The 27,136-nt window shown below is 48.7% G+C and overlaps 1 protein-coding gene across 3 annotated transcripts in view; it reads right to left on the bottom strand.

The window, feature by feature from the left end:
* Positions 1 to 24,339, bottom strand: part of PRRC2A (proline rich coiled-coil 2A) — a 47,829-nt gene extending 23,490 nt beyond the window's left edge. For 2 of the 3 annotated variants that reach the window (XM_083160102.1, XM_083160104.1), the window contains exons 1-13: positions 24,170 to 24,331; positions 11,302 to 11,439; positions 10,925 to 11,102; positions 10,652 to 10,751; positions 8,841 to 8,913; positions 8,225 to 8,368; positions 7,950 to 8,134; positions 6,555 to 6,634; positions 6,331 to 6,470; positions 6,164 to 6,248; positions 5,788 to 6,016; positions 1,000 to 1,288; positions 20 to 243 (exon numbers count right to left, since the gene is read on the bottom strand). In XM_083160102.1, coding sequence (XP_083016228.1) covers positions 20 to 243; positions 1,000 to 1,288; positions 5,788 to 6,016; positions 6,164 to 6,248; positions 6,331 to 6,470; positions 6,555 to 6,634; positions 7,950 to 8,134; positions 8,225 to 8,368; positions 8,841 to 8,913; positions 10,652 to 10,751; positions 10,925 to 11,102; positions 11,302 to 11,413 — 1,839 coding nt within the window. In that variant the 5' untranslated portion in view covers positions 11,414 to 11,439; positions 24,170 to 24,331. Of the gene's footprint in view, positions 1 to 19; positions 244 to 999; positions 1,289 to 5,787; positions 6,017 to 6,163; positions 6,249 to 6,330; positions 6,471 to 6,554; positions 6,635 to 7,949; positions 8,135 to 8,224; positions 8,369 to 8,840; positions 8,914 to 10,651; positions 10,752 to 10,924; positions 11,103 to 11,301; positions 11,440 to 24,169 lie in introns of all 3 variants that reach the window. The other variant, XM_083160103.1, reaches the window with a different exon arrangement.
* Between the last annotated feature and the right edge of the window lie 2,797 nt (positions 24,340 to 27,136).

Raw genomic sequence — 27,136 nt, 5'->3', positions numbered from 1 at the left:
CCATGCCCAATCCTCTTACCTGCTGCTGGCGCTGAAAGCGCGGTGGCAGACTCTTCTGGAACTTGCTGTATCCTCCCTGGGAGGGTCCTGCTGCTGGCGGGCGGCTCACACTTGGAGCTGGCTCCTGTTTGGGCTCTGGCCGTGGAGGTTGAGTTGGTTCTGCTGTAGCCTGGGGAACCTCAATTTGAGGCGTAGCTTCTGTGGGCTGTGGAGGAGCTTCAGTAACTGCTACTGGTTCCACCACTAGACGTAGAAAAAGAGAAAAGCATAAGGCCAAGAAAGCAGAATTTTTGTTCTTGCAATAAATCATTCTCTTTGATCCATTGGGATAGGAAATAGAGGCTCTATATTAGGACTGAAACTCTTTATTGTCTATACCCAACTCCCCTGTAGTTCACTCTCACTAAGGAGTCTAGGATGACGGCTCTCGATCCCCGCCGACAGCCGTGATCCTGGCCTGTTTGCGGTCAGATCGACCGCATAACGACAGACGAGATTCAATGTCCCGCCTGCCGATGGGCGCAAAGGGGCCGTGGCCGCGAAAAATGGCCGTGGGTTGTCGATCTGCGGCCTGGATCGTGACAATCCACGGCCGTTATCGGCACAACGGGCCCGACAGCTTCTGAAGTCGGGCCCGTTCTGCCGTGATCCCGCATCAATGCTGTCATTAATGACAGCATTGAATAGGGAGCCCCTGTCGGAAATAGCGGCGGCACATTGCATACCCCCCTAAGAGAATTAACGGCAGCCTCAAATAGGAGTTAAAGAGTAAACAACCTTCATGAGAACCCGGAGACTCTATTCAGCCTGTTCCGCATCTCACTAAATAGATTACACAATGGGGCGGTATCGGAGAGAACAGATATCCTTATGTTAGTGGAGGAAGAGAGGTGTAGGAGAACCAGAAGCAGCGCTACCCCCCAATATAAATATGGCAGGTACTTAGGCAGGCAGCAGGGTCTCTACCCAGCATGCAACACAACTCAGATTCTATCATACCAGGAGAAGAAGGAGTTGGAGGACTCGGTCCTTCATTGCCTCCGCTCCTCACACTGGCCGCAGAGTCCGAATCATCTGGAGCAGCCCGGTGTTTCATATCCAGGCGCTTGAGTTTTTCCGCACAAGCAGCTCTTCTCTCCTCCTCCATCCTGCGCTCCTCTTCTTCTCTCCTCCTCCGGGCACGCTCCACTGCTTGGGAGATCTCCGAGGAGGACTGTTTCCTGCGCTGACGCCATGCCTCATCCTCGTCTTCCATGGGTGCTACAGCTGGAGGGGCAGCCGGCTTTTCCTGAAGAAAAAAATAAAAAAGCATACGTGAAGTACCCTATGAATTACTTAATGCAGAATTTTCTCTATTTGCCTTCATGAACATACTGGGGCAGATGTATTATTATTTTGTTTACGTTTGAAAATAATGGGATTTTTATCTTACTTGTAAAATCCTTTTTGTGAAGTCCATGGTCGTCATTAGCACAATGGGTATGGGTGGAGCTCCGGCGACACAGGGCACCAAGGGTGTGAAGACTTTAACAGGGCAGCCCAGGGGCTCCTCCTCCCCATACCCCCCGGCCTCAGTTTGTACCAAGCTAGCCTCAGGGAGAACAGGAAGAGAAACAGAGAGTGTCCGACCCTAAACAGCCAGGTGCATAAGGGCGGGCGGCCAGTGACCACCATGGACTTCGCCAAAAGGATTTTACAAGTAAGACAAAAATCCTGTTTTTGCTCACATTCCATGGTGGTCACTGGCACAATGGGATGTCCCAAAGCTGTCCCCCTCACGGGAGGAAATGCCCCTGAGCTGCAGAAAGGACACTACGCCCGATAGCCGAGCCAGACGAAGCAAATTGTCAAAGTTGTAAAATTTGATGACGGTGGCGGCACAGCACAACTGCTCCGCCGAGGCCCCCCGACCAGCCGCTCAGGAAGGTCCCACCGAGCGTACAGAGTGGGTCCTAAGGGAAGAAGGCACTGGTTTCTTAGCCAAAAGGTAGGCCAGTTGAACGCTAAGCCATAGCCATTGGGCCAGAGATTGCTTTGATGTGGGCCAACCCCGCTTAACAGCATCGAACAAAACGAAAAAGGAATCAGTCTTGCGGAATGAATGGTACATTCCACATAGATCTTCAGAGCTCTGACCACGTCCAGAGAGCACCGGTCTGGGGAGTCGTCCTCAGGAGAAAAAGCCGGTACCACAATTTCCTGGTTTAAATGAAACCGGGTGACCACTTTAGGTAAGTGACCTAGTCTTGTGCGAAGCACCGCCCTGTCACTATGGAACACCAGAAAAGGCGAGACATGAGACAGGGCCGACAAATCCGAGATCCTACGGCCAAGGCAACCGCCAGTAAAAAGGTTTTCCAAGAGAGCCAACGGAGATCTATATCTTGAAGAGGCTCAAATGGCGACCTTTGAAGAGCTCGTAGCACCAAGGGCAGGTCCCAGGGATGCACCGGGTGAACAAAGGGGGGTTGGAGGAAGGTCTGGATGGCCATACATTTGGCCAAATGCCGTTGAAAAATAACTGACAAAGCCGAAACCTGGACCTTTAGGGAATCTAGGCAGAGTCCCTGGTCCAGGCCCGCCTGCGGAAAAGCCAAGATCCGAGATTAGTGGAAATCACCCGGTGAGAAGCCCTTCTCCGCACACCAATGGTGGAAAGCTCGTCACACCCGGTAATAAACGTCGGCAGGTGAAGGTTTGCGGGCCACGATCATGGTGCAAACCACACTCGGGGAGAAACCCTTTGTCCTCAAGATCCGGGTCTCAACAGCCAGGCCGTCAAAGCCAGTCTCTTCAGATCCGGGTGGAAAGAGGGACCCTGTGTGAGAAGGTCCGGGCACAGGGGTAGGGGCCATGGGGGTGCTATGGACAGACCCTATAGATCCAAGAACCACGGCCAATTGGGAGCTACGACCATGGCCACCAGAGTCTCCTGCTTGAGGCGCCGGAGGAACCGAGGCAGCAGAGGCACCGGAGGAAAAACATATTTTTTGAAACAGCCAAGGGGCCGTCAGGGTGTCTATTAGGAAAGCGTTTGGATCCCTGGGGCGGGAGCCGAAGCAGTGGATTTGACGATTCAGATGTGAGGCCATCAGTCGATCTGGGGAGGGCCCCAGCGGTCAACCAGTAAACTGAAGACCTCCGGGTGAAGCCTCCACTCTCCCGCCTGAATGTCCTAGCGACTGAGAAAATCGGCTTCCCAATTTTCCAACGCCTGGTATGTAGACTGCCGAAAGAGCTAGGTGACTTTCCGTCCAAGTTAAGATTCGGGCGACTTCTTTCATGGCCCCTCTGCTCCGATTGCCTCCTTGGTGGTTGACGTAAGCCACTCCCGTGGCTTTTTTCCATCTGTACTTTGACCGCCTGTCCCTGTACGAGGTGGAGTGCTTGTCGAAGAGCGCAAAAAAAGCACCCTGAGTTCTAGAACGTTGATGGGAGGGCTTGATTCCTCTTTTGACCAACGTCCCTGAAATGAATGACCGTCCAGGATGGCTCCCCAGCCTCTCAGGCTGGCATCCATTGTAAGGAGAAGCCAGTGTCGAATTCCAAACGGGCGTCCCCTCGTTAGAGTCCGAGAGTGGAGCCACCAAGTCAAGGAGCCGCATACCCGCTGGGGAAGAACAAAGGTTTTTGACCGTTTTTTTCAATCGAGCGGAGGATTTCCACCTGTAGAGGTCCACGTATTTGACCAAATCTGACTGGGGAGTGCCAGAGTTGATGTGTTGCAGCAACTGTGTCGCCCAGTCCGAAATGGCCTGAGCCACCCAAGCAGAGGCCATAGCTGGTCGAGCTGTGACCCCTGCATTGGAAAAAATTATTTTTAGCAGATGTTCCAATTTCCTATCGGTTGGGGTCCTTAAGGGATGTCACCGTAGGAAGGGTGGTGGACTTAACCAAACTGGCAACATGTGCGTCCAACTGTGGAGAAGACTCCCACTTGAGACGATACGCTTGCTCAAACAGGTACACCGAAGTAAGGCGCTTGGACACCTGGAATTTCTTGTTTGGATGGGACCATGCCTCTTTCAGGATGTTGTTGAGCTGTGAAGAAGGTGGGAAGACAGCGGACAACGGGCCTGTGTCATGCATCATGTCCACTTCCACAACCTCCCAGTCAGACTCGTGGTCTGAATCGTCAGAGGAGGTAAAACAAAGGAGGGGCTAGTGGCGGCGCCTGCACTTAGCAGAGGGAGCCAGCAAGGACTGCAGGGAACTGGAAACTTGGACCAGACCCTGGACGGAGGAGGAAAGATTATGAACCCAGGCCGGTTCTGGTTGCTGCTGCTGGGAAATCACCAAAGATGTATCCTCAGCAGGAGCAGGTGGTGGCGGGGGCGGCAAAGGGGCCCTAGCCCCTGCCAATTGTAACACCAGCTCCCTCATGGCAGAGGAGAGGGAGGCTGCCCAGTCAGGTGCGGCTGTTGGGACCGACCCAGAGGACCCCTGCTGAGAGTCCTCAGCGACACATCGGTCACACACCCCCAACATGGCCCGTTCACAGGATGAAAAATTTTCCTTGCATTTAGTGCAAGTATATGCTCACAGCTTAGGAGCTGACCCATCCCCTGAGGGTACGGCCTTGGAATTCCTGGAAGGCATGCTTCCACGTTCCACCAGGCACAGCAGTAAGTAGGTACAATGTACACACAAACTGCCCACTGTGCTGTATAGGGCCTGACACTAACAGAAAGAATAAAGGGGAGAGCAAAAGCAGATAAACCAGTTTCTCACACTAAAATAGTGTGGTAACTGTGCTGGCAAACCTGAGCACCGATTGGCAGAGTCACTGGGAGCAGGAGGACCTGGGGTGCACTTCTCCCTGTTCCCACAGCATGCAATGGCGCCCAGAGCTGAGGAGGGGGCGTGGAGAAGTGATCCCTCAGCACGGGTGGGCCTATGGAAGACCCTGTTGCCACCGGAGGATGCCCCCCCACTCCGGTGACATCACCGCCGAACCGGGACCTATCCCCCGCCCGCCGCCTTGCCGGACACCTGCTGGTAACGGACAGCGGTGAGCGGCGCATCAGGGACCCACTAACCTGAACTGCTGCAGCGGTTCTGTCCCAATGTGCTGCAGGGCACTGGCAGGTCTGGCCATGTAGGTCAGCGCGCCAGCCATGCTTGCACCCCCGGCTTGCTGAAAGTGAAAGTAAATAAATAATAATAAAAATGAAAGCCTTTACACTTAAAAAGGGCTCCGGGCTGCACTGTAAAAGTATTAACCCCTTGGTGCCCTGTGTCGCCGGAGCTCCACCCATACCCATTGTGCCAATGACCACTATAGTACGTGAGCAAAAAGGGTCTCACTGGAAGCACTGCACATGCGCACTTAAAAAATAAAACAGCAACAACAACCTTCTCTCCCAATGCTGGCTGTATTGGGCATGCGCAATATCCCGAGCGCAGCCCAGAGCCAGCAGCAGGGCTAGCGTTGTCCCTGCAATGGGAATAGGACAAAGCTAGCCCTGGGCTGGCGAAGTGGCCAGCGCGGGTATTGATACATCGCTCCGAGCTGCTAGGGGGATTGAAAGGGACAGCCGCACCGAGCATTAATCCGCGGGCTGTCCCTAACGCACGTTAGGTGCGCCAGTAATACATTTGAAAAAGAGTTATCCCCCCCAGATAACCAGCGTTAAGTGCAGCATATGCACTTAACATTAGTTCATACATCTGCCGCACTCTCTCAAAAATAAACACTTCATACTAATATGGCGATTATCCCTTACTCCAACTCTCCTCATTCTTTATATCCAAGTCTAAGGTTAGAGGTATCAAACAGCTCCTTACTTTGTGTTCTGGTGGTGGCCCCCGGTGAGTGGTCTGTGCCCGTGGAGGAGGTGCCACAGATGCAACAGGCAGCTGCATGGGTTCTGGAGCATGTGGCACCTCGGCCCAAGCCGTCTTGACGGTGGGAGGCTTCTCCTCTGTTGGGGAGGCCTTCCTTGGTTCAGAGGTCTCCGTAGCCTTCTGAGTCGGGGGCACAGACGTCTTCTCTGTACTAGAGGCTGAAGTCTCCCTGCAGACATAGAGGAGGGTAAAGAGCATGAAACCCTTCCCAAGCTGAGGCTGCGGTCAACAAGGGTTTATTCAAATAAATATAATACTTCCAGCAAGTACATATAAAACAATGTTCTACACAGAACAGAACAAAGCCAGGACAAACCTCTTTTCTTCATTGTCTGTGTCCTTCCCGTCCTCATCATCGCTGAATTTCAGCTTTTCGGTGTAGTCCACTTCCTCGTGTGCCCCTAAAGTGATGTCATAATATGCTGTAGACAAATGATTTGCCGATTTTATAACAGAGAAAAAAAAAAATGTTGCTGTACTTACCAGCCCAACCATCATCTGCCTCTTGCTCTAGCTCATCAAATTCTTTAAGGTCGTCTTGCTTTAAGATAGACGGGCGACTGACAGGATCAGGCATCCTCGGGGCAGTCTGAGAATTACGTGGTGGAACCAGCCGTGGAAATCTACATGACCAAGACATAATGTTAGCACTCCAAGACAGAGGCAGCTGGAATTATTCTTCTCATTGGCAGGCGACAAGCACACACCTGGGTGCATCCGGTCCATGAAAGCGGAAGGTCCCCTGTGGCCCATACGGAGGAGGAAACGGCAAATACGGGGGATACATCTGTGGGTGGGGTGGGAGAAAAAAAAAAAAAAGATTATTGTAAATGAAGGTGTATAGATTCTTAGGAGCTGATTGGCTTGAACTTTACCGATCGCCAAAGCTTAGGAGGCATAAACACGGGGTGAATGTGCGCTTAGCGATGTGTTCTAAGTGACCTAGCCCAGGCAATCTTACTATTTAGTGCATGCACTAAACATCTGGGCCAGCGATGGAGAAGCGCAGGACCGCTGGTTGGTTGGCACTTTATATCCGTCAACATAATTTCTTGTCAAGGCTTAGGGCAGTATTCAATGACAATATTCTCCGTGCATGGCGAGCGTTTTTTTTGCTCGCCATGCACTCTCCGTGTTTTTGCGGAGATTCTCCATGTTTGGAGACTCTCCGTCACGGCACTTTATACACTATTCAATGTGACTGAGACTCGCCGCCCCTCGCTGCAGGGAGCCTGAGGACGGCGGCAGGCAGGGAGATGGAAGTCTCCCTGCCTGCCCCAGAACGTATGTGGGGGGGAGGTGGGCTCCCCGGGAGCCAGGCAGCACAAGCTGCCCCCCCCCAGGAGAGCCAACAGGGGACCGTGTATTCACTGCACCCGATCGTGCATATGTAATGATCGGGTGCAGTGAATATATGAATATCTAAGGAGCGGCTCGGCTCCCTGCTCTGTGTAAAAAAATAAATTAATTTTTTTTTAAATTAAATATATATTCATGTGCTATAAGCACATGAATAAAAATAGCATGCCCTTTCACAGAATAAAATTCCTGATTTTTTGACACTAAAATTAAAACAAAAAACCTTTTATTTTAAAAGTTCACATTCCACTTCTCCATGAAAAGATTGAGAATTGCTACACGGCGAAAATCACTTAGAAAGACGGCGAGAAGTGCACATTGAATAGGGTTGTTCGCTTTTTGAGAGCAAAAGTCTTCGTTCAACGCGAGAAAAGAACAAATTCGCCATAAAACACGGAGAATTTTTCTCATTGAATACTGCCCTATGTACATAGACGGCAAAGTGGTAAGAGGGCCCTGCCCGCACACACACACACACATACTCTATCGGCAGTGCTGCGGGAGAATGATATTGACAGTACACACTGGCCGAACCGGGCGTCTTGTCTGTGCACTAATTACCGACCGATTCTCCTCCACCTCTGAGCAAACCCTGCGTAATTCCCAGCCGTTATTACCTTGAAACACATTTCTATAATCTACCGATGTTAGCGGGGAAGCTGCTGCATGGTAATGGCTGCTGAGGAGGACTGCAGAAGACAGAGCGATAGTAAGGTATAAGGCCGTTTTCTGTTAATACTCACAAATGGTGTAAGCATCCCCCGATACGGAGGGAACTGCTGAGGAGCAGGTGGAGGCAGCCCTGGGCGGGGTGCTGCCTCGCTGCTGAGGGGGTGTGCCGCGTCTGGGGGAGGCTCGCGGCCGTCACCAGGCATAGAGCCTGGTCCGAGCCCCCCCCTCCCACCCCCGTCCCTCCAGCTCGTAACATCTGAAAAATAAAAAAAGGCCAAAAAATGAGTAAGAGCGAACCACAAATTATGGGTTTCAGTCATACGATGCGCCCCAACATGCGTCTTACTCTGGGGGCGGAGGCTTGGTCCTGGCCCATACGACACAGCGGAGGTGCTCTGGTCGTGCCCACTTTTGTCCTGGTCCCCAGCAGCCTGCAGGGTTGGAAATTCCTCGCGAGAGAATGGCGACGGTCGGCTTGATGCCTTTCCACCTGATATGGACAAGAACACAAGATTAACGGAACCCAACGACTTACGAGGGTCGGAGACGTCACAGGAAAACCAAAGTCCACCTAGAAAAAACTTCCATAGACTTTTTTTTTTTTTTTTATTAAATAATCCCACTTGTACCAACCAAATAATCTGTGAAGTACCCATGCCACGTACACGCTCTCCCCAACAATTACTTGACCCAATTATTTTCCGATGCTAACAACTTGGGGATTCTGTGCAGAGTGGAAGGTGGAGACGGATGCTGATTGGACAGATCTCAGCTGTGGTCGCAACCATCCACTGTGTATCACACACACACACACTATCTACTCCTTAATGTTGCCCCTAAGCACATGCTGTAGGGGTGAAAGGGCAATTTCTAGGCAATTGCTACACCCCACAGACACACCAGTTGGGGAGAGGTGTTTGAGAAAAGAATAATAATTTCCAACCACTACATGAGCCACGTACCATCTTCTTGAGTTCCATGTGTGATACTGGCCTGTGCCCAAGTCTTTACCGCGACGACGACTGGTGGGGGGGGCTGAAAAGAGAGAAATCAATAAATGTGTCACATGTGCATACCAAAACTACGAGGACTCTGGGATTAGTAACATGACCGGTTACTGCTGAGTTCCTATAGTCGGAATGCGAATCACGGTAGTTTGGGTAAACTGACTATCTGGTTTATGTTTAACATTGGCAAAACAAAGAACAATCAGGCTTCTACGGTGTGGCCAATTGGCAATTTGTAATGAGTACGGATGTTGTGGAGGCACTAGGGAGTTGGTCCAGCTGCCAAACCATGACCTGGCTAGACAGCGCTCTTTTGGCTTACCTGACTTGTGCCAGCATGTGCACTGTGCCCTGTCACTATGCCGGATGTAGCCCAGATGATAAGCGTCTGTTCCCACCCTATTACACCAGCCTGTGCCCACTTGTACATTGCTTCAGCTGACTCACTATACAGTCACAGCCGCCATCTAGCTGATCCACCATTATACCAACCAGGACGATCAACATATTACACACAATAGAAGGAAAGCAATTGCGAAATCCAACTTTTATAATGAAAGGTCCAATCGCTCTGAAATCTGCCAGTACAACATAAGATGTAAAACAGAGCATACAGGCCAGGAAATGCCAAATCCACAGGACACAAGCATTTCCCCAGTCACCCTGCACCCGCTTATACATATACATTGTATCACCCAGTAGGGAGGCCAATCCCCAGCCATGTGAATAATTCACAATCATGGCATTCCCGGGATTGACCTCCAGATGCCACACGCTGAAAACTGAGAACTTGGGCGGGCGTGGCTGAAGGGGAACATCCCCTAATTAAAATCTCTGCAATTTTGCGCCTAAATCCCAGTATCCCACCTGCCCCGGTATTGGCCTCCCTACCATCTAGTGCACCAACCTGCAGCCTGACACCCTATATCCTGAGACCCAGTACCATAGTAACCAATGTCAGGATGCACACGCCATGTATAAAACAGTCAATGATACATCCCATAGCACGGACGTTAGATAACCTTAGGGACTGATCCATAGATGGAGGTAAAGTCGATGTGTCTCCGAACTGAGCGATTATGAACAGACTGCACAACTTGCTGCTGCGTACCTGCACACAATAAGGATGCCTTCGCAAGGTGATCAACCGGACGTGACCATTTGGGGGTGTTAACATGTATGTAAAAACGCTGGCGTGTCATTGGCATTTTCAGTTTTGGAACCTGATGTCGGCAGCCTCATTTGCTGATATCAGCAGCTGCGTTGTGCAGCTGTGTTAGCGTCCATCTCTGAATTAGTCCCTTAAGGTGCCCATACACTAAATAGATTTATCTTCAGATCTGGCTGGTTGGAACAAAAACATGGTTATGGACGAGTGACAGTGAGTGTCAGGTTTCCAGCATTTCATGGTCAACTGTCATTTGCTCTCATCCATAACCATGTTTTTGTTCCAACCAGCCAGATCAGAAAATAAATCTGCCTGTGTATGGCCACCTTTAAGGTGCCCATACACTAGTAAGATTTATCTTCAGATCTGGCTGGTTGGAACAAAAACATGGTTATGGATGAGTGACAGTTTGTCAGTTTTCCAGCATTTCCAAGCAAATGGTCAACTGTCATTTGCTCTCATCCATAACCATGTGTTGGTTCCAACCAGCCAGATCTGAAGATAAATCTGCGTGTGTATGGCCACCTTAAGTGTAACGTCGTATGTCCGATTGTGAGATTCATTCAAAACAAGTACTGTAAGTGGAGCAGTGCCTCACCTCTTGAGGAACTGGGGGTGGCTTCGGCTGGTTTGATGCAGGCGTCTGCGAAGCCAGCGGTGGCTGCAACTCCGGCTGCGCTGCTGGAGAGACATCGGTACTGAGGTGGGAGAGAGACGATACAGAAGAGAGGATGTTAAAGGTGTTACAGGAGCGGGACACGTGATGTTTAACTGTGGCACGTTCCCCCTATAGCCCCCAGCAGCTTCTAGGTCTATGCCTACATAGATCTCCAGCATCACCATTACACATGTACCAATGTGGCCTCCTCACCTCTTTGGCTCTGGTGTATCCTGCTTGCTTGCCCATCCTGATCCGTCTTTGGGAACTAGAGAGACGTTTGGGTCATTCCCTTTATTTTCTGCTTTCAGGCTTGGCAGGTTGGCTGGGGGGGGCATGCGCCGGGCAATGGCAACTTTACCGAGACTCTGCAGGCCATGACGGGGAGCAACTTGGGAAAGAGAGAACAGCAAAGACAGTGTTCAGACACTATGAACGAAAAGGAGGTCTCTGTGCAGGGCTTCCTCCTTACTCAGAGTCACAAAAGGCAGCACAGGCGTTCTCTCCTCTTACGCACTCACAAACTCAGTTATCTGATTCAGACGGTGCAACTTGAAATAGGGGACAACAGTTTTATAGGTGACTCTTACCTGCTGGTTTCTGCACCTCTAAGGACTTGCCCTTGTATGTATCAAACAGGTTGAGTGACGAGTACTTCTTGCCATCCTTCCCTTTTGCAGTCTGCCCCGGCCGCTCTGACATTGCGGGGGAAGCTCATTGAGTACGGACTGAAAGAACAAACCAAGAAAGGCATAAATTCAAATCAGACGGCATAACAGTCACTCCGGTAAAGTACCAACAAAGTTTAACATTCAAGCTTAAAACCTGAAGAACACTTGTCCCAAGTAGAGGCTGGAGATCCCTGGTGATGGAAATCATTGTAAATGACAGCACTCCATGCAGACCCAAGACGAGCATCACAATGTATAAACAGGTTGCAGGTTTACCAGGGGAATAGTCCTTTGTTTAGTGTTTCTAATCTTACTACAGGGCAGGTGCTTCAGTCTAGAAGAGGGACAGCGCTGGTAGGTGCATTATTCTGGAAACATCCTGTTCTACATGAGATGAGTAATTACCTGTTTGTAAGTTTATCGCGGCTATAACAAAAAGCTGCTGAAAGCACAAAATCCTGACAGAAGGCAACAACCAAATAAATCTATGTTCTAGCAGATGAAAAGGAGAATGCTTTGGATTTTGTCCCATTTTCACTTGTTAGTACTCGTAACAATCCAGGGGGGAGAGGGGTAAAATGTGCCTTTTTGCAGAGGACACAAAGGTATGCAACAGGGTAGACACACCAGGAGGGGTAAAACAAATGATTGAGGATCTAGGCAGATTAGAGGAATGGTCAAGAGAATGGCAACTACAGTTTAATGCCAAAAAATGCAAAATCATGCACTTGGGTCTCAGAAATCCAAAGACTCAATATAGTATAAATGGCACTATAATGGAAACTACTGAGGAAGAGAGGGATCTAGGTGTCACTATTTCAGGGGACTTAAAGGCAGGTAGGCAATGTAACAAAGCAATGAAGAAGGCAAGTCAGATGCTTGGTTGCATAGGGAGAGGTATCAGCAGTAGGAAGAAAGAAGTAATAATGCCACTGTATAGGTCATTGGTACGACCTCACCTAGAGTATTGTGTTCAGTTCTGGAGGCCATATCTCCAGAAGGATATAAATACATTAGAGACTGTATAAAGAAGGGCAACTAAAATGGTGCATGGCCTACATCACAAAACGTACCAGGAAAGACTAAAAGATCTTAATATGTATACTTTAGAGCAGAGAAGGGAAAGGGGGGACATGATAGAAACTTTCAAATATTTAAAGGGCTTTAACAAGGTACAGGTGGGAGACATTCTTCACAGGAAGAGGAGCAACAGAACACGAGGACATGCACTGACACTGGGGGGAGGAAGATTCAGGGGAAATCCGAGGAAGAATTACTTCACAGAAATAGTAGTAGATAAGTGGAATAGCCTCCCATCAGAGGAGGTAGAGGCCAATACAGTCGTGCAAATTAAACATGCTTGGGATAGGCATATTGATATCCTTACAAAAAAATAAGGATCAAATATGGTTTGAGGTAACATGTTTAAAACAAGTATATCGGAGGTCCGCTCAAACGGCCGATTTATCGCCTAATGTTTACCTAGGTTTAGACGTCTGCAGCCAGTAGAAACTAACAAGTAGATGTATCATACCCGCACATATCCTACCACCTGCTTCTATACCAAGGGGCATCAGAAAGATCTCAGATGCCCCACAGTGCATCAGCCTATGCAGCCCAAAGCCAGAATCTGTCCCTGCTGTGGTGAATGGAACGGTAATATATTGCCTGGCGTATTGGCATATTATCTTGTAGATAGCGGCACAGATATAGACAGGGGTTCATGTAGCGCACATCACTGGAGACATACATGGGGAGAACGAGACGGAGGTAATGCCACCCGAGTTCGGGGGCCGTGCGGGATGCTATTTATATTTTAAAAAAAAAGGCTATTTAAAGAGAGACCAGCCAGCATTCCGCACGGCCGCCGAACTCGGGCAAAATTACATCTGGCACATGTGCTAACACCACTTCTGTCCCCCAACTGAGGATCATACATCTACTCGCGTATAGGTGCTAATTTTAATTAGCCGGGACGCTCGGTACCTGACTGACAGGCAGGGGGCGTTCTTGGGACACCTGGCGTTTCATGGACATACCCACAAAACTGGTGGGCACACCCATAGAAACACTAGGCGGGACCCAGGTAACGCAAACATTCCCCTGCCTGATCGGGATGGCCTGGCTCCTGGGCAACCTTTTGTCTGTGAACAGAGGAAAAGTCATTCAATGGGGAGCAGCCATCTGGGCGCGCGCAGCACTTCCCACATCCCCACTGAACAACAATCATTTCCCTGAGATCTCTGCTGAAACCTTCCAGCAATGTCTCTCTAAGACAAATGTCTTCTCCACGTGCCATGCGGTTATGTTGGGGCAGCGATATTACAGTAACATGAATCCCTACAGAATAAGCAGTTGGACCTCTATGACGCGCCATCCTTAAGACGCGAGGGGGCCTTCCGCTGTATAGTGGAGCACACGGATGATTGTAAGCAGATTGCAGTGGAACACAAGGGGTAATAGGGGCCCTGTAACATTCCATAATGGCAGTGCGTGGGGTCACACCTGCCGTCTCCGCAGTCAGTGTATGCTGCCGCATGCTCCTGTAACCGAGAGTAAAGTGTTTCCACAGCAACATCTCAGTGCGCACCCGAGAGGAGATAACTGTACGGTAACATATGTAATATTCCACCGCTGCTGAAGGTTCCACATGTTCTCTACACCGCCTCCATTGTAAGTGCAATCAAGCTGAACATTATCTTCACATCACATTTTATTTAACACAGAAACTTTAATACATAACAACTGCAGTGGCTTCAGTTTCCTTGCCCTGCTTCCGGTGGCACATTCATAGGATACCATTACCAGTATACCGGGCACCCACCAACGTTGTGAGAATCAGTGGCCTTGCCCTGCTTCAGGTGGCACATTCATAGGATACCATTACCAGTATACCGGGCACCCACCAGCGTTTTGAGAATCAGTGGCCTTGCCCTGCTTCAGGTGGCACATTCATAGGATACCATTACCAGTATACCGGGCACCCACCAGCGTTGTGAGAATCAGTGGCCTTGCCCTGCTTCAGGTGGCACATTCATAGGATACTACTAGTAAGGCCGGACACCCACCCGCATTGTGCGAATCAGTGACCTTGCCCTGCTTCCGGTGGCACATGCATAGGATACCACTAGTAAGGCCGGGCACCCACCAGCGTTGTGAGAATCAGTGGCCTTGCCCTGCTTCCGGTGGCACATGTATAGGATACCACTAGTAAGGCCGGACACCCACACACACTGTGCGAATCCTTGGCCTTGCCATGCTTCTGGTGGCACATGCATAGGATACCACTAGTAAGGCCGGACACCCACACACACTGTGCGAATCCTTGGCCTTGCCCTGCTTCCGGTGGCACATGTATAGGATACCACTAGTAAGGCCGGACACCCACACACACTGTGCGAATCCTTGGCCTTGCCATGCTTCTGGTGGCACATGCATAGGATACCACTAGTAAGGCCGGACACCCACACACACTGTGCGAATCCTTGGCCTTGCCATGCTTCTGGTGGCACATGCATAGGATACCACTAGTAAGGCCGGACACCCACACACTGTGCGAATCCTTGGCCTTGCCATGCTTCTGGTGGCACATGCATAGGATACCACTAGTAAGGCCGGACACCCACACACACTGTGCGAATCCTTGGCCTTGCCCTGCTTCCGGTGGCACATGTATAGGATACCACTAGTAAGGCCGGACACCCACACACACTGTGCGAATCCTTGGCCTTGCCCTGCTTCTGGTGGCACATGCATAGGATACCATTACCAGTAAGCCTGGAACACACAATAATTCTGAGAATGGAACAGCATTTTTTGGCACTCGCAGCTCCCATCTGAAGTGATGGGCAATAAGTGAGCAGAAATTACACCCCACCCCCAGCTATTGCACCCAGCAGCAATTACAGGAGCTGCAGCAGCAGCACAAAATACATTGGACTCCCCTGTTAGTCTATACTCATTAATAAGACTTGTAGGAACGTCCAGGTACCCATGGAAAACGGAGTGTCCTGGGAAAATGAGGGAACTTCTAGAGTTACAAGACATGTAATAGCTGCTGTATGCATGTAGCTGTAGAACCAAGACCAATGCCTCCTACGTATTTCCTATATAGCGGTAGCAGCCACCTTTAGCTGTGTACACACGCTTAGATTTTTCCCTGTTTTCGATTCGATTTTGCTTCTATAAGCAAAATCGAATCCACATCGAATGGATTTTAGGACACTTTGGATCTGCATTCGATTCGATGCGCGCTCCCGTTTTCTCAAAATCGAATAGAAAAATCTACTTTGCAGCCAAGGAAATCTCTAATTCAATCCAGTAAATCGAATGAGTACATTGTGCCTACATTGTGAAATCGAATCGAATGCAAAAGTACAGATCTAATGCCAAATGGAATGGGATGATCTAATGCCAGATCTAATAGAAAATCCAATCTAACATCAAATCTAAAGCAAATCTAAGCATGGGAACAGTCCAACTGGCGTCTATATACCATGCAGTGCAATCCAAGAGCAGTAGGTGACTTTGCTTTACCTGTTGTGTCTTATACGCTACACACATGCAGCGAGAAGCCATCTGCAACATTCCCCACACAGGAATGGGTTTTACACACGTGAAGCCCACTAGGCGCGATGGAAAGACAAAAACACTGCAGCAGAGCTCTTAACGCGTACATTTACACTCAGGGGCAGATGTATTAAGCCTTGGAGAGAGCCAACCAACCAGCACAGCCTGTGACGTGGCAGTTAGGAGCTGATTGGCTGGTACTTTACCACTGTCCCCTTGTATCACTTTATGCATATAAAACACATATTGGAGTGGGTAAGCCACTTGGTGCAGCCGTTGTCCGAGACCGTGTGCGCCTAGCGAGGCTACCTGGGGCAACTGAACCCCCACTGTATAAGGACACATATGCAGTTTTTATTCACTTACATTTAGAGTTGCATAAAGTCACACACTTCTTCCCCTTTCACATCGCAATCCTGGGTCTGACCCTGACCGGCGCTGTCAGATTAAACCCGGGTCGCAAATTAAAGAGGTCAACCCTTTATATAACCAGTGTCCAATCGCTGGGTTGCTTGACCCAGGTTATAAGATGTGGTGCCATGAGGCATTTGCCATTTTTATAAATTGACGAATTGGGGGTAGGCGCTGGTGCTCACGCCCAATTTATAAAGGGCAGAATGTGCCATGCCCTGCTAGAACAGCCTGCCGCCCGTCCCCAGCTGTGCACTCGGGGGGAAGCCCAGCACCGCTGCAGATGCCGGGCCCGTCCCCAACAGTGATGGCGGCCACACCCCTCATGCTGCCCCCAGCGACCAATGGTGCGTGTGGCTCCTGCCAGCACTGAAAAAAACTGAGTTGCCTGGCGGCGGAGTAGAGGAGGGGAGGAGCCTGGTCTGACTGGGAGGCAGAAGTTTAACCTCTTGGGTGCTGGAAGCTTCTCTCCCACTCCAACTACCCAGCGTTAGGCTGTGGCCCCTGATGTGTCCCGAAGAATAAAGATCATTAGGTGCCTTGTACTGTCTAATGACTGAATATAGGTTTAAAAATGTGTTTTACCTGTTATATAGTCAGTGCACTGTGCGCAGTTGGAGAATAGGAATACATGTGTAAATGCACAGACAATGCTGGAGTGTTTAAGGGTTATTAGGGCAGAAGAGAAAATCTTATATATGCCGTCTACCTACATATGCTAAATTAGGGTGTTTTAAAACACCCTGGTATACAAAAGGAGGAGTTGGTTGCCCCTTTTGACATGTAATCTGTATTTATTTATGTCTTGTAATAGTGGGTACAGACGGTGCGATTTTGCTTGCGATTCAATCAGGATCGAATTGCATGTTACGCAAAATGCATTCCATTTGACAATGTAGTACAGATATGTACTAGGTTTAGTCTTTCCTGACAAGACTATTTTTCTATCCGATTTACACTACACGGGAGTGCGCATTGGGATCGAATCTGAATCGAATGTAGAAAAACCATGATTTTGCTTTTATAAGCAAAAAAATCGAAAAGAACATTAGTGCATATCTTGCTGTGTGTACCCTCTATTAGATAGTTGGTCCGATTTATATACTGTACCTTAATACAGGGTACAAGGGTATGCACTATTTTTCTAATCGATTTTGCTTATAGAAGCAAAATCGAACAGAAAATCGAATGGGCATCGAATGGTTTTTCTACATTCGATGCAGATTCAATCCCAATGCTCGCTCCTGTGTAGTGTAAATCGCATAGAAATGGCAGCCAGGACTATATAGTGCAGATCTGTACTACATAGTCAAATCTGATGCATTTTGCGTACCATTTGATTTGCGTCCTGATTTGATTCCAATTGAATCGGGATCAAACCACAAGCAAAATTGCACCATGTGTACCCACTATTAGAAAGATCTCTTCTTACTGAGGAGGGAATATGGTGCTGTAAGAACCCTGTATGCAGTGAATGATCCTTAGCACCTTTAGCTACAGACTTTGCCTTCAAGACCATACGAGGTCCCTGGGTCGACAATATCTAGGTCAACAGGCACAAGGGTGACCACTTATGGTCGATGGTGACTTGGTCAACATCTGGAAATGGTAGGTCAGCATTGACAGGTCGACATGGGCATGGTTGACACAAGATTTTCACTTTGTTTGGTGTAGACTTTACTATATCTATGTTTGGAAATATCCGCACAGACTACTGTATTGGCTGTTAGAGGATTAGTCCTATCCTGAGGGCGGTATTCAATGAGGCTGATTCGCCAGGTTTTTATGGCGATTTTGTGCTGTAAGGCGAATTTCTGACTAAAACGGTGAATCACCCTATTCAATGACCAGATGGCGAATACATTTCAAGGTTTTTTTCACCATGATTCACCGAGTAGCAATCGCTATCTTTTTATGGTGAAGTGGAATGTGAACTTTTAAAATAAAGTGTTTTGTTTTTTACATTTGGTGTAAAAAAAAAAATCAGGAATTTTAATCTGAGGAGGGGCATGCTATTTTTATTCATGTGCTGTAAGCACATGAATATATATTTAATTTAAAAAAAAATATTTTTTATTATTTTTTACACAGAGCAGCCAGCAGAGGGCCGGAGCCGAGCCGCTCATTAGATATTCATATATTCACTTCACCCGATCATTACATATTCATGATCGGGTGTAGTGAATATACGCGGTCCCCTGCTGGCACCCCCGGGGGGCAGCCTGTTCTGCCTGGCACCCGGGGAGCCCACCTTCCCCCCACAAACGTTCTGGGGCAGGCAGGGAGACTTCCATCTCCCTGCCTGCCACCGTCCTCAGGCACCCTGCGGCGTTCGCTGCAGGAGCTCAAATTCGCCGGTCAGGGGCAGCGAGCCCCTGACTCGTTGAATACCGGAGCCGGCGAGGCTCCGGAACGCGGCGACCAGTGGCGAATGTGCAGCGAATCCTAAACAGGATTCGCTGCACGTCGCCGGTATTCACATTGAATACCGCCCTATATGTGCATATATGTATTATTAAAGTCTTGTAATTGCCATATTAGCAACAAAGTTGAATTCGGAGGGGCTCCCAGGAATATTAAAGGGGGGTATTCAATGTTTAGGTCAAGCTCAACCGAGAACATGCAGGCGGGGTTCAATGTCCCGCCTGCCGGGGAGCGAGAAGGGGGCGTGGCCGTGAGTTGCGGCTGGGAAGAGGCGAGCTGCAGTCGGCGGCTCGTCACTTCCTGGCCGTTCTCGGCAGAACGAACCAGACGACTTGTGAAGTTGGGCTCGTTCTGCCGGGAAACCCTGCTCAAAGCTGTTGGCGTACTTTACTATCCAGGGAGGCATAGAGTGAGAATAGAATATAGCGGCACCACGCCCAAAACATGGTGAGCGGACACGGTACACTTATATGGTGGCCATGTTAGCATAGACACCCAAAAACGGTGCAAATCTCATGTCGACCTTAAGCTTGTGTCGACCATTTTCAGGTGTCAACCTAGTCACTGTTGACCCACTATACCTAACCTTCAAGACTAAGTTTTCCCCATCCTGCAACTAATAGGAATGCGATACAACAGCCGGGAGGCTGCTCTAGTTTGAGCCCAGTGTCTCCAAGCTCTGTTCTCAGCCATCTTCGGTGCAGGACATGATGAATGGTCAGTGACCAGTGGGGGACAACGGACGCCAGTCGGGAGGTGTGGCAGCACACAGCAGTGAGCAGTATTCAGGTGCCGGGAAGGTGCTAGGACCTGGTGGTGGCAGCAATGTAATGGGTGGAGTCAGTTACTGCTCAGAGGGTAGGAAGTACAGGAAACTTCTCCTGCTGCCTTCTCTTAATATGATTCCTACTAGAACCCTGCTAACGGTAGCCAGCAGGAAGCTTTCTGTGCAGAGCTGTTCTGTTACAGCAGCCAATCAGAAGCGATGAAAGCTACAGCACACCGACTGTTCCTCTTGTACCTTTCAGCCAATAACACTACAGATTTTACCTTGCACTCTATAAAAGATGTGCAGGAAATTCTGTAATGTTGGGCTACCGTAAGTACCAGTGATGTGCTAAGACCCCATCTCCGCTATTTGAGTAACCCCTTTAGGTCTCGGATCAATAAAGCAAGAGGTAGTGTAGGAGAATTGCATGGGGTGACATTATGGTACTAAATCATTACTGGTAGTGCCATAATATCAGGAAGGGTGTTCGTTCTCCTATAAAAAGGGGCTACTGCAGGACCTTAATTGCACCCTTCATCTCTTCACACTTCTCACATTTGCCTTTCCTGCAGCACAAGGTGACAAATGCCACCTTCTGCCTGGAATCACTGCGGACTCTAAAGAAGACCTGGAGGGTTCAATAACAGTCTATTAATAATAGGACACAGGACTTATTATAGAACCAGTTCACAGAAACACAGGACAGCCATCGCGGAGTTACTACACTATATTCTCAGAATCTTACTTGCTTTATTCACAGTACATGCAATATAGATAAAATGCTAATAAAACTCAAAAACATGTTAAGCTGTGTACACACGGGGGCGATAGGGGCTGAAATCGCTGGAGATATGGTCGCAGGCGACCATATTGCCAGTGATGGGAGTGTGTCCCGGAGATAAATCGCCAGGTGCGCGCTCCTGTTTTCAGCCTCATTCTAATCGCTGGTCGCAGGAGCTTGCTCCTGCGACCAGCTGATTACCTCTGCGGCACCGCCGGCAGAGGTTCCCTTTCATCAGCGACCATCTCTGGTCGCTGATGAAAAGGAGAAACTGAGCAATATATCTCCCCCGTGTGTGCAGGGCTTAAGAGTCACGCTTTTGATGTGATGTCACACTTGGGGGGGGCCTTTCCACCTTCTAGCCTACTGTATCTAGGTGATCTTCTGTACCTCTAGCCACCCAGCTGAAGGTGTGAGAGCCGGTCTCTCCCAACTAGTGATGACAATTGAATAGCTATGGGACCTCCTTCCCAATGATATTAACATGATTTTGAACTGGATTGACCCCAAAGAGAACCTCACTGTACACAGGATGCATGGATAGAAGTTAGCTCACACAAGCTAGAAGGATGAGAGGCCCACAAGTGTGACATCACATCAAAAGCACAATTTAAAAGCCACATATCCCATTACACCACTTTTCTTTCCTCAATTATTGGTCAGTTTTCCATCATGTAGCCATAAAGTCATCACCGGTGAGCACTTGTAGCAATGGTGAGTTTTCCATGCGCCGTTTGGGTTTGGCCAAACTGCGCCAAGAAATGTCCGTTTCCACTAACGAAAAACAGAAAATGCCGGCGCTGTATGAGCTACTGTTAATGAACGCATTCCATTACAAGTATAGGATGAGGCCCACTGTCTGTTGGCAAGGCCCCTTCCCAGGCACCAGCCAAGCCAATACATTCAGATTAGCCCTATGCCTGTCCTGCTTCTCCCCTCCCCATCATTTGATGCCATGGCCGTACAGGCTTAAGGTGCCCACATTCACTGTTACAAAACACGAGCTGCTGTAGCACATCTCTACGTGGATGGGCACCTTAAGAAATGTCCAGCACAGAAGACAAGATCTGTGGCTTAAACAAGCATTCTAGGGTTGTCCCAACCTGCAGGTGAGTCTGCTACTGTATATAAATGCCCATAATTAAGCTTCCCCTATACAGAGCAATCTGTAGCTTGAGCGAACAATTAGATTTGAGAGCGACACTTATCAGGGAACATGGGAAGCAGCTGTAAAACAGAGACTGATAGGGGGAAAGTCATTGTTTTATGCACTGCGCTAATTAATGAGTGCCCGGAACAACTCAATTGTGTTCGATGCCCATTAATTACTGCACATGCAGGGTCCAAATAGACAGAGTGCCAGTTAATCAGCCCAAACAGCAATCTGGGCACCCACATACTTTTGACTTGTTTCCACTCGCCACCGCAGGAGGCTGCAAACAAAAATGGGTACTTGTTTCCGAGCACGGTGTCCGTCGGGTCCCATCGCATACCATTAGTTAAGGTATGCGATGGGACCCGATATTAGAGTTTTAAGAGCTTCCTATACAATTTTAACATTGCGTCGCATTGCATGCCATTACAACGGCATGCGATGCGACGCGATTACACCCGATTTTACATTGTATAGGCACCCTGATGGGTGATTACTATGTTAAAAGCACTCCCAGACACCCCCCCTCCCCCCACTAGCAACGCCAACCCGAAGCGTGGCAAGCGGCGGCGGTACGTGTCCTCCAACCTTTTCATACCCTCACTATCCACGTCGGTGTGGAGTTGATTTTATATAGTGTGGCAAGCGCAGCGAGCCCCGCGGAATACATGTGAAGTTATCCGCGTGCGCTCGCCACGCTTCGGCCTCGCCACACTATATAACATCAACTCCACGCCGACGTGGATAGTGGGGGTATGAAAAGGTTGGAGGATGCGTATCGCCGCTGCTCGCCACGCTTTGGGTTGGCGTTCATAGTGGCGGTGGCGTTAACAATGGGGGTGCATATAACATAGTAATCACCCATTAGGGTGCATGTACAATAAAAAAATAGTTTTCATTGCATGCGATGCGATCGAAACGATGGCACAAGATGAAAATCATGGGCGCCGTGCTAGGAAACAAGTACCCAAAAATTAGTGCGGAGCGCACATTAATTAGCATAAAACAATTGAATACCTCACTATATAGAGCAGGTGTTCCCAATCTTTTTCTAATCACGGCACCCTAGAGTATCAGAATTCTTCCACGGCACCCCTAGGCCCCAAAAAATATATATGAAATGAAGTAGATTGTGTTTATATGTGCTTCTTAGGTTCAGTTATGTGGTAAAGGGCAGGATTTGGTTCTGATTGTACACATGTTATGATTGGCAGCCACCAGCACTGGTTTTGTCCAGAAATAATTGATCATAAATAATTTGAATTGGTCCTGGACGACCAACCCAAGACACCCCTGCAAGTGTCCCGAGGCACCCCAGGGAGCCTAGGCGCACAGTTTGGGAACCACTGATATAGAGCCTTCTAAAAATAATTGCCAATGGATACTGACCACCCCCAATACCGATGTATAATACACAACAGTGTGGGCCAGAGCATGCACCAGGTAACCCCTGCCTCACTGCACAGAAACGCGGCCACCACAGCGACATGCAGTACTCTGCTTCCCTGTGTGCAGACTGATAACGTATCACCCACAGCATACACAATAGCTGCCAATTACTGTCCCTGATCAGCTGCCTGCAGGATACAATACAATTACCTGTCGTCGACCCCCAATCGCATACACCTACTGGCAACGAATAATAAGCCAGCTGCACGGTCGCCATTTAAACCACTTAACAGCAAGCGGATGATTTGGTCTGAGACATGTATGCATCAAGCGTGATCACCCAAAACGTGTCACAGAATCCATGCATCGTTATTACAATAACACGCTGCCTGACGGTCACATCCACAGCATAAGCTGATAATAAATCATACGATGTCTATAGACATATACACATATAAATGTAACTACACATATACACAGCTATAGAAAATGGCAATATCAAATAAAAGGCAAATAGCTGAATTATATACATGCACTCACATATATATATATATATATATATATATATATATATACACACACACACATATATATATATATATATATATATATATATATACACACACACACACATATACACACATATACATATACACACATCATGAACATATTCAGGAGAAATATTCCACCTGGTAATGGGAACAGCACCAATAATCACAAGAGCTGCAAACAACAGGTTAAATGATCACATATCAGCATAAATGTAACATAATTGTTAGTAAATGCCATTAACTGAGACTGGATGAGAGATATTCCCAGTATGCACCAGCAGCAGGGAGATGCAGGGTACCTGACAGATGCAAGATGCCAGTAATTACTGGGAGCCCTCTATGCAGATTGGGCTTTAATAATTGCTATTTAATTCTGTATTAGGGACATTGCCACCCCCAGCCCCCATTATACCCTAGCCCTGCTGGGCTGCATCCCTGTAGTACTCATAGGAGGTAGCAGGGTACCAGTGAGGCCAGTGATGGAGATGTGGGTGGGGGGAGGGGCCCAGGACTGGGGAATAATAACACATAAGGGGGCATTTGGCCTCAGGCTACCCATTACTAGGGCCAGGGGCCACCTCAGAGGGGGGAAGGGAGGTGAATATGTGGATGTAGTAAGATGTGGGTGACTGAGAGGAAAACAAAATGGCGACACTACGTCTTCTAGGACGATGCCAGGAGCCCCCGCTTTGCTAGGGGCGCCACTGCGACCACACCGCTCCCCAGGACCCCATACCCACCTGGGCTCGGCGCACCTGGTGAGGGGGTTCCGATGAGCGGCTTTTCGGGTTGGGGAAAGGATGCCGGGAGGAGGATGGCGGCGGATTATCTTTCCCCCCCTTGTTTTGCCTGGTAGCTCGCTGGGGGAGGGGGACTAATGACAAGATGGAGGCAGGAGGCCCGCACACCGTTGGGCAGCACGTCACTGCATTCCAGGCTTTCTGATTGGGAGGGGCGGGGACTGCTGCGTCCCAGGAGCGGGTTGGTGGAAGAACGCGGTGAGCGTGGCTTTAGAGCGGCTCAATAGCCAGTAACGAGGAGACAGGATTTTCACCAACCAATGCGCTTCCTTATCACTGAACATGCTATGCCCAGACTGAGGCTTGGAATACAAATTAGACGCTTGGCTGTTATTATTGTTCCGTGTTACTATTTCCGACATCTTTGTTTACCCCCTGACGTCGGTTAGGTTACGTTGCATAGTGTCCATGTTTTCTTGTTGTATTACATTAGCTGTTGAGATCAGCATATAGCTTCCATGCAGTCATATGTATATGGTGTTGTTGTTGTGTACCCTAATATCTACTGGCATTTTAATAATGCCCTCCAGGAGAAGCTGAAGGGCAGCATTGGGTGGGTAGTTCTGCCAGAGACAGGGCACTGTAATGCCCCTTTCAGACATACGCGAAAATCCCTGGTTTTTTCACATGAACGCGCCCAAACCCGGGACTAGCGTATGTCTGAAAGGGTATACCCGGGATTTCACTCCTGGATACTGAGCACCTACAATTGACCAGGGTTTTTCCCGGTATTTTAACTCCCGGGTATAATACCTGGCTTATGTCTGAATGGGTTTACCCGGGTTTTTCAGTTTTAAACATGTGATGTTGCTTTTTTTTTGCTGCCAGGGCGTGTCCCATTTTAATAATGAAACATTGAAATGCTTGAAAAGCCTGGCTTATGTGTGAAAGGGGTATACCCGGGTTTTTCCCGGATTTGAGGTGTAGTGTGAAAGGGGGTCTGTTACTAAAATCCCGGGAATGACCTGGGTTGAAAATCCCGGGTAAACCTGGCCAAAATCCCAGGTAGTATGTCTAAAAGGGGTATAAATTATGTCTTGTCAGCAATGCTGGGAATTGCAGTATGCCCACAGTGGCACAATATCTAATTGCCCATGTCCTCAATCTCACCTAGATTGGCTGTGTCACTTGGCAGTCAGGGGATGCTGGGAGGAAGAGCAGGCGGCCTTCACGTTCCTTTGAGCACTGTACGGAGTGGGACATACACACTTGCCAATGACAGAACCAAGCGGGCAGGGGTGCTTTTGCTAGCAATATCCTAGATCATCCTGCATGTACAGACAACAGAGGACATCGCTAACGACCCAAATCATGCGATTATTGAATGATTGTGCATTAATAGTTCGCGCATACACGAGTGCGTCAGAAAATGCATGTGGATTCGAAACGCAAAGCGGGCGGAGCTTGACTGACCGGAAGCCGGCATTTGGGGGGCGGTTAGCTGCAGTTTTCTGTGATTGACAGAAATTAAACAGGTGTGCCCAGGCTTTTTTGAGGAGGGTCTATGACATCAACGAGGACCACTTCCAGCCTCAGTAGAAGCTTATGGTTAGGATCAGACCTACTCACATTTGCACAGTCTGAGAAAACCATTTGATGGTTCGGGAATTGTGTATGGATTTGCGGGTGGATAGAGATCTGCAATTCACTCACAAATTTATTTTCTGTCTGGATGCTTGCATACGTACTCGCAGTCCTCTGCAACTTTGCACAATAGTGATCAGGTCTGAGTCAGGCCCATAGTCTGTACACACTATTTAGTAACACTTTCTTATATAGCGCATTCATATTCCGTAGCGCTGTACAGAGAATAGTTGAACATTCACATCAGTCTCTGCCCCAGCGGAGCTTACAATCTATATTCCCTACCATATTCCTGTTCACGCACACACAGACATTCTAGGGTTAATTTTGTTGGAAGACAATTTGCCTACCAGTATATTTTTGGATTGTGGGAGGGAACCGGAGGAAACCCATGCAAGCACAGGGAGAATGTACAAACTCCGCACAGTTAGTTATATCGTTAATGATGGCCGTTATCGCACATATCGATTCATTTATTGACTGGTGTGTGCAGGAGAACCACGTAGTCTCCAGTGGCCAGAATACAAAGACATTTATGTAAAAGATTCAAATTCCGACATTATTCCCAGATATGTCGCCCCCCCCCCCCCCCCATCATGTAATGCAAACAAAAGTGTGGCATCATTAAGCCCCGCCCCCAGGATGTAAAATAGTCAAATTCACAGATCTCGATGGAGGGGGCGGGACTAAAATGATGCAATTGTGACACTTTAGCTCCGCCCCCTCCTCCGAGACCCGCGGATTGTGGCATTTAAATGCCAAGGTCAGGGGAAGACGGCCGCGATGGGAGTCCCCCTGAATCTGGGAGGGTTGCCCACCTTTCCGGGTGTCCGGGAGGGGGACCCGATTTTCGGGAGACTCACGGCCATTCCGGGAGGGTAGGCAACCCTGTATAAGATGCTTCATTTAAGTACTTAATAGTGTACAAATCAGGTAGTGACACATCTGCAGCATTTACTACAGACGCTGTTCCGTCACGTCTACTGGCCGGAACCAGGCACGTGTAATACTTGTTTATCCTGACATGAACCTGGCACATCTGCTCCTGTTCTCCCCAGCACAGATGCTGGATCCTCTCTTTGGGTGCATTTAATGCCTGCTTGTTTATCACAGATTGCTTCCAACTCTTCATCAGTCCCTGGTTTACATTTGCAATCATTAATATTGAAGATGTTTTTTCTGTACATCCCCTGTTTATGTAGGTTTATATATCCATGTCCCCATCTCCTCATGCATTTTGCAACTCCATCTAATTTCAAATCAGTGGTCACAATTCTGCATGCAGCACTAGCACACAGCTTAGCCAAAGCCCCATACACACCG

Source organism: Crinia signifera, chromosome 9 (assembly GCF_055691185.1).
Source record: "Crinia signifera chromosome 9, ASM5569118v1, whole genome shotgun sequence".
Lineage (NCBI taxonomy): Eukaryota > Metazoa > Chordata > Amphibia > Anura > Myobatrachidae > Crinia > Crinia signifera.
The sequence above is the reverse complement of the archived record's forward strand: the minus strand, read 5'-3'. Positions and strand labels throughout refer to the sequence as shown.